Below are 9,230 nucleotides of genomic sequence, written 5' to 3'. Positions count from 1 at the left end.
GCTCCTTTGCACAGGATCCATCATTAGCTCATTTTTCTGCATGGAGCCAAAGCCTTTTTAATTCTGTGGCAAACAAACTCACCAACAACGTGCCAGTCTAATCCATAAATTAAGTGCAGACAGTTCAGTGCTGCAGATCTGCCTGGGAGCTTTCTGCTTTCCTGCAGGCCAGAGACTGCACAGTGATTAGAGAAATTAATAGCTGGAAATGTCAAAGCCTTGTTTGCAAAGCTGGAGCTGCTGTTGGAAGCTGGCTCTGTCCCTGACTGTGCTTTTCCCTGCTCAGGAGCCACAGTGCACACAGGAGGACACTTCTGCAGACCAAGGGGAATTTTGGGACCATTTTGCTGGTAGGTTAGGGTTGTTTTCTTGTTTTGTTTTCTTTTTTTCAGACTGGCACCTTTCTCAGTGGTTTGGGGGTTTTTTATGTGTGGGTTGTTTGTTGGGTTTTTTTCTTGAAATAAATGAATATTTAAAAGGTTGCTCGAAGCAATTTAGAAATCCATACATGAACCTCAGCATTCCAGTTAAGGACTGAGGATAATTCTTAAATATGTGGAAACACTTTAGTAACAGTGCATATGGAGAATTTATATAGAAGTTACCATAACTATTAACTTGGAGTTAAATGATACAGAAGGTTATTTTATGCCCCCAGCACTGGGTGAGTTCTACACCGTGGGGTAAGTGAAATGAAAAAGCACAAAGTGAATTTGACTTGCTCTTAACCTTACTTAAGTCCATTTTGTGTATCCCTTAATAAGCCTAGCATTGCAAAGCTGCATTTGCCAGTGTAAAAAAAAAAAAAAAGAAAAAGATTAAAATTACCCACAGGAGTATATTGAGTAGGGTACAAAAGGAGAAGAATAAAGTACCTACCTCACTAATGCCAAGTAGTACCCTTAGTAGTTTTATAGCATTGCTAATAAACACACAGGAGACATTAGGGAAGGAAATAGTTCAGATTCAGGAAGTTAAATTGTCTTTGCTGATTGATCCTGATTTATTGGAACTACTTTAGCTGCTGGCACAATGGTGGATTTTAAAAGTGGTTATGAAATAGTTTGTGAAATCACAGGAGCTGAGTTACTTTGTTCATACACAGGAGCTTTGCAAATGAAGCTGAGAGAGCGTTCACATGGGCTTTGCTTTTCAGACAAGACTTTGTTCGAAACAATTTTGACTGATGGTTGTCGTGATTTTGGTGTCTGTGAGCTTTACTTGGCTAAACCCTTTTTTCCTGAAGGCCTCTTCCCTCCAAGTGCTCCCTCCAGTTTTGGACTCTGCTCTTTGCCGTCTGCCAGACGCTATTCCTGGTTTCTCCGAAGCCTCCTGTGCTTGGTGCTCAGCTGACTGAGCTGGTGCTGCACCGAGGGAATTCAGAACTCCCAGGAGAACAGCTCTGCTGCCTGCGGGGTGTTTATGACGTGGGAGCTGACAGAGCAGGGTGCCGGTGACAGGGAACAGCCGATGGCTCTTCTGAAATTACAGCTCCTTGTGACGGGAGCAGCGGCCCCGCAGTGCCCTGCACGGCCGGGGAGACACCCGGGAATGCTGCAGCCAAGGGCTGCATACCTGCAGCCAGTGTTAAGAAGCCCTCGTGGATTCAGGATTGGGGAGACAGGATTGTTGGAACTGTTCAGAAATCAGACAGTGATGTGAGGCGGCCGCTAGAGGCCCTGCCAAGCCCATCCCTTCCTCCTGCATCGGCTCCGGTGACATCGTTGGGATGCTGTTTCCTCTCCCTTGCATCGCCCCTTTCTCCTTCCCTCAAGAGTCCACCACCATTCCCAACACTTGATCTGAGCTCCTCGAGGTCTGAGCTCTGCCCCATCCTCTCAATGCTGAGACACTGGGACTAGATACTTAACTTGGAAAATTTTATCACAGAACGATTTGGGCTGGAAGGGACCTTTAAGGGCCATTTAGTCCAACCCCTCTGCAGGGAGCAGGGACATCTCCCACTAAACCAGGTAGAAAAAAGCCTAGTTTGACCCCTAGCTGAATCAAAGGGAGCACAGAAGTAATTCATAGGCTACAGATGCCAGGATTCTGTTGAGATCATCTATTACCAGCCCTTATCTCTATTTCAGTCTTTGAACAAAAAAGCAGCATTTATTTCCTGGACTAACTGACACATCTGTAGGAAAGTCAGTCTGGTGCCCTGCCTGGTTTCTCAGTGTGTATCTTGCAATTTTATGCTCACAGAGGCTAAAGTAAAACTTTATTGCACTTTTGTGTTTGGCATTTACATCCTGTTTATGTAAATTCTTCAAACAGCTTGATTTGTAGTAGAGAAAAACAATTCTTGCTGTATCTTTTTGTCTTTTGAAGTGTCCATCCGCTCTGGAAGAGGAGAACTTGTATGGAAATTAAGTAATTTGTCTAGATGTTTTTGTGAGACTTAACTTTGCAGTCTTCCAACAGATTCTGGTCTTGTCATTATCAAACCTCAGACTGCAAGTTTTATGCACTCATTTTTCTGCTTGGGTCTTAAAATTTTGGCTGCGTGACACTGACTGAAAGGATAAGGCCAGGCTAGAAATTATTATTAAGATTTGGGAACTGTTTCATGTGTGTATCACCTTATTAGGTGTGTATGAATCTTATTATTAAGATTTGGGAACTGTTTCTTTTGTGTATCACTTTGGTCAAGTGCAAAATGACAACTGCGCTGGGGTTTGAGCAGCGGTGGTGGGCTGGGTTTGGTAGGACAGCTCTGCCCAGCCATTTGTGCTGTGCTCATACAGGGAAGCTCAAAGTGACCTACAAACTGGAGGATAATTTTGGTCTCATCAGAGCCTGTGTGTGTTCAAATTTAAACTATAGGACAGAGCCAGGAAGGTTGGAAACAAGATCTGGGAGCAGCATCTCTCGTGTCCCTGACACTTGTCAGCGTTCAGTCCTCATAGCCTGGGCTTGTTCTGAAAAACTTTCCAAGGCAGCAACTGTCATTGGACACTTGTCTGCAACATGAAACACAACAGGGCAGCTGCCAGCAACTGGGATTTTTCAGCCTGAAGCTGCCTCAGCACCAGGGCTCTCAAGTGCAGCCGGAGAGGGTGACGGTGACGTTCCACTGGCCTTGGCCCCAAGAGTGCCCGGGAGTCTCTCTGTGACCCTTCGTTACCATTTTGAGTCCACCAAGGGTCAGTTCACTTGGATATCTCCCTAAAAATAGGCTTCTACTCCAGAGAGGATTGGGTGCACTGCAGTACCAGTGGATAGGGATAGGAAAAAAGTGCAAAAGAAAGTGGGGTTATGTGAGGAATAAAAATGCTGCTGAAAATACTTCCCACTTCCCTTGAGTTCTCATTCCTCCCTATGCTCCCTCCTCTGTATTAATTCTCCTTTTTTAGCTGCTTGTTGCCAGAGAATGGTCATCTTAAGGCAGAAGCTTTCTCATAATTTTAGCAAACTGAGCCAGATATGCAAAGGGAAATTGTTTATTCAGGAGTGTCTTCCAACAGGAAGCAAAGAGCAGGAGGTGATTTGCCTGCAGGAGGGGAAAAGAGCAGTGAGATACAGGGCAGACACTGCATCACTCAGATCTTCAGTTTGTAGTTAACAGTGCTTGATTAAAAGCACCCTAAAAACCTCTATCAGCTCCAGAGAACGGGGCTCTGCTGACCCTCCCAGAGCAGGCTGGAATGAGAGGTGCTTCCAGCACTGGGATAAACTGTGCTGGAGTTGCCAAGGGCTGGTATGAAAGCTGGTATGAAGACATATTTCACATGTTTTAATGAACTGAGCCTCCTGACATCCTTGAGAGCCAGACAAGCTGGATTCTCATCTTGAAAAAGGGAAAGCACAGACAGTTTAACTTGCAGTTTTAAAAGGAACCATCTGAACGTGGCCACAGCTTTCACCCTCTCTGTTCCCACCAGATTCCAACGAATCACTTGGGTTGGAAATGACTTTCAGTTTTGCAGAGGCCTGAGGAGCACAGGGGTGTTTTGTGTCAGTACACACAAACTAGGGGCAAACTGAACTCTGCTTTCCTTTACATCTCTGGCTTTGATAGCAAAGGAGTCAAACAGGTCAAGGGGAGATGTTCTGTGGTGTAGAACCTGCAGGAAAGGTGGAGCAGAGCACGGCTGGAGCACACTGACCTCTGTGGCCAGTGGCATGTACAGGAGACACATCAGTGTCCTGTACACATGGATCCTGGGGTCCAGAAAGCCAAACAATTTCAGTGAGGGTGAGGGAATTTTGGGGACAAGTCTAAATCTCAAAGACATGTCTGAATCCATAATAACAGGCCTTTGGTGCTCTGGGTCATGTCCTTCAGACACTCAGGTTCTTCACCCCGCTGGCTGTGGCGAGTGAGGGGATGTTCCTCAGAAAGTGTAAAATCCCATTTCAGGTAGCTTGTCCAAGATTCATGTCTGAGGGATTACAACCTGATGACTCTTGACTATTCCCTGCTCCCGCTGCAGTGCTGGTCCCATGGACCAGGTGTAGCTGCAGCTACTTCTGTCAGGATATGACTTTGACTGGAAATATCAGCAAGGGAGAGAGTGTGCGTCTGTCCCAGGCTGGCTGGCAGAGCAACTCTTCAGGAAGTGGACTCAGGGCAGATCTCTAGTATGCATTTCACTGTCTTTAATCAGCCAGCTGACTAAAGGTGGTAAGCAGAAGGTGTGATCCTTCAATAGGGGTGTTTGCCCGGTGGCCTCCAGGGAGCTTTTTGTTTCGGACGTTGATTTTCAAGCAGGAACTTCTGGAAATCCTTTTCCTGCAATTGCACAGTATTTTTGTTACTAACGGAGGTGTGGGCTGCAAAGCGCACAGAAGATGGTTTTTGGGAAGTGGGTGCCTCCTTCTTGGAGATGCCACGTCCATGACTCACTTGATGCAGCAGGTGCCTTTTAGTGTAGGTTACCCACTCCTTCAGGTGGTCTATGACGATGGGGATGAGGCTCACCACACCTCCGTAAGTATGCCTTGCTTCTTCAAAGCTCAGGTAATTCACAACACCGTGGGGGTATCTGTGGGACAGAAGGAAACAATTGGCAGAGGAACCCAGCAGTGCAACCCTGGGAGCCCACAGGCCCTCCCTGAGATCCCCCTGGGAAGAGCAGGATTGCACAGCCAGTCATTTCCCAAAACCAGAAAGGCATGGGTGGAACTGCATGTTGAGGAATGAGTCCTGCCAAACACACCACCCTGCCTGCTGGGATGCATCTGGAAGACGTTGAGAGAATGTACAGACACTTACCCCACAGAAATTAGCCCTGTGGAGGGGAGGAATAGGAGGAGAGAGGAGGGGACCTGCCTGGGGTTACTCAGGTTAATGCACCTGAGTAACCAGAACAGGGATCAGGACTAGAGGGACAACTTACAAGGTCATGACCTCGCATGGGACTTCAGGGCCTGTAAATGCCCGGCCATGCACCAGTAAAAATGATGAATAAATGCACTCAACCCCCTTTTTGTGAATGGAGGCTGGCAGTGGTTTCCCAACAGCAACCTGGGGAGCACCTTGTACCCTCACCAAAGCCAGGAAGGTGTTGTGGCAGAACTGGTGGGGAAGTCCAGTGGGAATGTGCAGTGCCAGTCTCCCGGCACCAAGAGTGGAGTCCCAGAGGCTGAGCTGAAGGAAACACCTACGTGGCCCTGATGGCACTGAGGTCATTGCTGTCGTTCAGGAGCACTTTGCACCTCTCCAAAAGGCCGTTGGTCACCTGGTCCCCGGGATGCACCGTTTCCAGCTTCTGGCAGAGGTTGCGGAGGTCGTTGCAGATGGAGATGAACATGTTGAGGATGCGCCTGTCGGTGGCACTGATGCAGTGTTGGTCCTTGAGGACCTGCACCTGTCCGTGGGAGGAAACAGAGGTAGATTAGATGTTAAATTGCATCTAACTTCTGCTGCAAAGTTGCTCCTCAGTGATGAGGAGCCGTTTTCTCTTGTGGCTCTGCAGGTGTGAGGCGCTGTGGGATGTTTGTTTGTCATTCCTGGTGACTGAGGAAGGCTGAGGTGAGGGAACTGTTTGCGAGTCTTTCTCACTTCTGGAAGAAGGGTAGGAGTACCACAGCCAAACCCAGCACCAGAGGAACAGGCTGAATGTGAGTGGGATCTGTCTGCTCCCTCTGCTTGGGCAGAGCAAGGTGGGAAGTGAGGGCAGCAACCAAACTGGTTCTGGTTTGGGGTGATGTGTTTGCATCATTCATTCTTCATGGTTCTCTCTGTGGCACCATGAACTGCAAACCCAACCCATTTAATCTAAACCACCCTCCCCAGCCTGTTATAGCAATGCCAATCCCCTCTTGCCTTGAGCAGTTGTGTCACTCAGAGCGAGGGGCATTGCACGAGGAAATGTTATGCCAAGGGATTAAGTATCTTCTCCAAGGAAATTACAGGCACTTCAGAATGTAAAATTCTGAGTGGCTGGTTGGCAGCCAGAGCTGGACTCCAGCACCTCCAGTGCTTTCTGTAAGATTCCAAGAAAGCTGTTCCAACGTGGGTACAGCTGCTGCATACAGAAAAGCCATGGAATGTGCTTGGCCAAATTCTCAGCAGGTTTGTAAGGAAAATAAAAAATTTCTCCTGAGGGTCCATTTCCAGCACGGATTCCTCCTTCCACACTGTTTGCTGAGTGTTGTGTCCTTGTGAGTGGCAAGAGTTTTTACTGCTGCTGTGAGCAGAAATAGTCCTAATGAGAGTATCATTTTAGTCTGGATGTTCACAGATGGGATAAGAGGAATTGTTGTTGGCCACATCGACAACAGGGAGTTAATGCACCTGAGTGACCAGGACAGGGACAGGACTACAAAACCACTTGCAAGGTCCTGACCACAGCCAGACTCTGCAGGCAGGGACGCCCTGGGGGATTTGAGGATCTGGCTGAAGCAAAAATTGAGGAGCTGGTCCCACAAAACCACTTGGGGTTTGACTTTGTGTCCTACTCCATGTAGAAATCTTCAAGAAGCTGTTGCTATTGTGTGACTGTGGTGTGCACTTCCACCTTTCCACCTTCCTATGCTCTCCTCTTTTCTCTAAGGAATGTCATCACTCCACTCTAAAAATGCTGCCACAAAAAGCTCGAGGGGGTGGGAATTTAGCCATGTTCAAGTGGAATCTCATTTTTCCTGTAGTTTCCATGCAAAGAAAGCTGCCAGTCAAGTCAGCTGTAGGCTGAGACCACACATATTTCTGTGTTTGTTGCTTTTATTCTTGTGCCCCCCCATGACAAATTAAAAACAGGGAGAATGGCACTGGGTAAAATGGGTGCCTGCTTTTGTCACCAGGGACGTTTTTTGGTAGCAGTTCAGTTCCTGCTCAAATACATGCTGCACCAATTGCTTCCTGTTTTTCCTGGTAATTTGCTCTTTTCCCTTTCCCATCCTCCCCCTGGGATGAGGTGGCTGGACCCCCAGGGCTGCAGTTCCCATGTTGCTGTGTCACAGAGGATGCTGTGGATCCCTGTAATTCTGAGGTCACACCCAGAGGTTTCACCCTCTACCACAAGCAGCCCTTCCACCTCTGCCAAGAAGTGGAGTCCAGGCTTGCTCAGTACCACTGGAATATTGCCACTTTTATAACGTTATACATCTCAATGCCTATTTTTGGGGGAAAAAAATAGCTCAGTGTAATGTCTGTCCCAATCCTCTTCCATGCAATGAGCAAAGCCCTTATATTAGAGAGAGTCAGCCCTTAGAAAACACAACCAGCTCCTTCTGTGTCCTAATCCTAATAACAGCCTGGCCTTCACTCTGCCTTTGGCATCCACCTGAGTTTTGTGCCTGGGTTCTGCTGCCTCAAATCCACAATTCTGATTTTATTCAGATTTTTCTTCACCCACTATCCCCCCCTGTCTCCAGGTGGTCTAAGCTCTACTTAAAACATCCCGTGTTATAAAAATTCCAAGACAATTCACTTACCAGCCCAGAAAACCCTGTGCCCACTTGGGACTCTCAACCCTCAATCCATCATCCTCCCTCTGTAACACAGCCATTATTTTTAATAAGCACTATAGAAAGATACAGCAGCACCAATACCAGGGGGAAGAGCCAAGCCTGCTGGTTCCTCCAAGTTAAGGATTACAGATTCCATGAGTGGCTGGGGAAGGAGAGTTGGTTTGATTGTTTTCTTGTGCCCTGTATTTCTGGCTGTGCCTCAGCAGCACAATGACAGTGTTAAACTAAACCGGTTTAATTTAGTGTTAAACTAAATTGAAAGTGATGCTCAGGAATAAGATTCCTTCTGTGTTAAACCCTCACACAGATATTTCTCTCCCCAGATTTTGCCACTGGTTTGCAGAGTTGTAACAAACATTACCAGGGAGTTTTTGTCCATTTTCCCTTGGTAAAAACATTTATTCATCCCTGACCTGACACTGTGTTGTCCCTGTTCTGGGGAGCAGAGTATTTTGTGCTGGATACTTTGTACCTGCACGATGCTGGCCACAGGTCTGAGCAAGTCATGGGCCTCCTCTCGGGTGTGATCCAATGCTCTGGTAAATGTAAACTGCTGCTGCTGGAAGATCTTGTAGTTCTGCTCTATGTTTCTTAGAGTCTCCACTACCTCATTCATGTTTACTTATTTCTGGATTCGAGGAGAGAAGGAGAGAAAGGAAGCTGCTTTTTAGAAATGGTGTGGTTCTACGTATGTAACTCCCTCACCTGAGCTGCAATCGTGTAGGTTGGGGAAAAACTTCGGGGAAAAAAAAGAAAAGTAAAAAGAGGCAAAAAGAGAAGATATATTGTGTGAAAACTGTGCAACCCCAGAGCCCCAGGCAGTAAGCCAGTGAGTAATGATGCTGCAGAGAGAGGCGGAGAGCCCAGAGGGGAGCGCTGACAATGGGCTGCCATAAACCCGAGTGGGTCTGTTGTAAAGACAACGCGGCGATGCATCACCGCGGGGGGAGCCGGGGCTCCTCTTACCGCCCTGAAACCACTGCCCGAGCGGCTCCAAACCTCCCCCGCTAACCGGGGCCGGCCGCAGGGGCCGTGCTTAACCTGCCCCTCCTGACTGTGACGGTGGGGAAGGATCCGAAGCTCCGGTGGGGGCCTCGCCCGCAGCCCCGCCCGCCGGACACCCCGCAGCCCCTTCCCTCCGCTCCGCGGCCGCCCAGCCAGCCCTGCGGCTCCTACCGGCCGGTGTGCGGGCGGGGGCGGTGCGGCGGCTCCCCGGGAGGGGCCAGGATGTGGGGACTGGCCGGGGTGACGGCGGTGACCGCGGGCCCTCCGCCCCGCCGTTGCCACGGCAACCGCGACGCCGTCTCCCT

The 9,230-nt window shown here is 48.5% G+C and overlaps 1 protein-coding gene across 3 annotated transcripts; it reads right to left on the bottom strand.

The window, feature by feature from the left end:
* Positions 1-2,256: 2,256 nt before the first annotated feature.
* SPACA9 (sperm acrosome associated 9) lies at positions 2,257-9,227 on the bottom strand. 3 transcript variants are annotated; one of them, XM_017810020.1, is made up of 5 exons: positions 9,097-9,225; positions 8,393-8,548; positions 5,614-5,816; positions 4,853-4,991; positions 2,257-4,738 (listed from the first exon to the last, which is right to left on the bottom strand). In XM_017810020.1, the coding sequence occupies exons 2-5, from the start codon at positions 8,534-8,536 to the stop codon at positions 4,652-4,654; spliced, it is 573 nt and encodes a 190-aa protein (XP_017665509.1). In that variant the 5' UTR covers positions 8,537-8,548; positions 9,097-9,225; the 3' UTR covers positions 2,257-4,651. The 3 variants fall into 3 exon arrangements, with proteins under 3 accessions (XP_017665509.1, XP_017665506.1, XP_017665507.1); XM_017810017.1 differs by having other exon boundaries at positions 2,257-4,991; positions 9,097-9,227; XM_017810018.1 differs by lacking the exon at positions 9,097-9,225 and adding an exon at positions 8,887-8,997 and having other exon boundaries at positions 2,257-4,991.
* Between the last annotated feature and the right edge of the window lie 3 nt (positions 9,228-9,230).

This window comes from Lepidothrix coronata, unplaced genomic scaffold (assembly GCF_001604755.1).
Source record: "Lepidothrix coronata isolate B3197 unplaced genomic scaffold, Lepidothrix_coronata-1.0 Scaffold28, whole genome shotgun sequence".
Classification (NCBI taxonomy): domain Eukaryota; kingdom Metazoa; phylum Chordata; class Aves; order Passeriformes; family Pipridae; genus Lepidothrix; species Lepidothrix coronata.
The sequence above is the reverse complement of the archived record's forward strand: the minus strand, read 5'-3'. Positions and strand labels throughout refer to the sequence as shown.

Excerpts from the sequence above, each read along its gene's own strand:
- SPACA9 (XM_017810017.1), bottom strand. The coding sequence starts at position 8,536 with ATGAATGAGGTAGTGGAGACTCTAAGAAACATAGAGCAGAACTACAAG. Across the intron at positions 5,817-8,392 it reads CTGTGGCCAGCATCGTGCAG|GTGCAGGTCCTCAAGGACCA; the intron begins GTACAAAGTATC and ends TCCCACGGACAG. Across the intron at positions 4,992-5,613 it reads CTCAGTGCCATCAGGGCCAC|ATACCCCCACGGTGTTGTGA; the intron begins GTAGGTGTTTCC and ends TCTGTCCCACAG.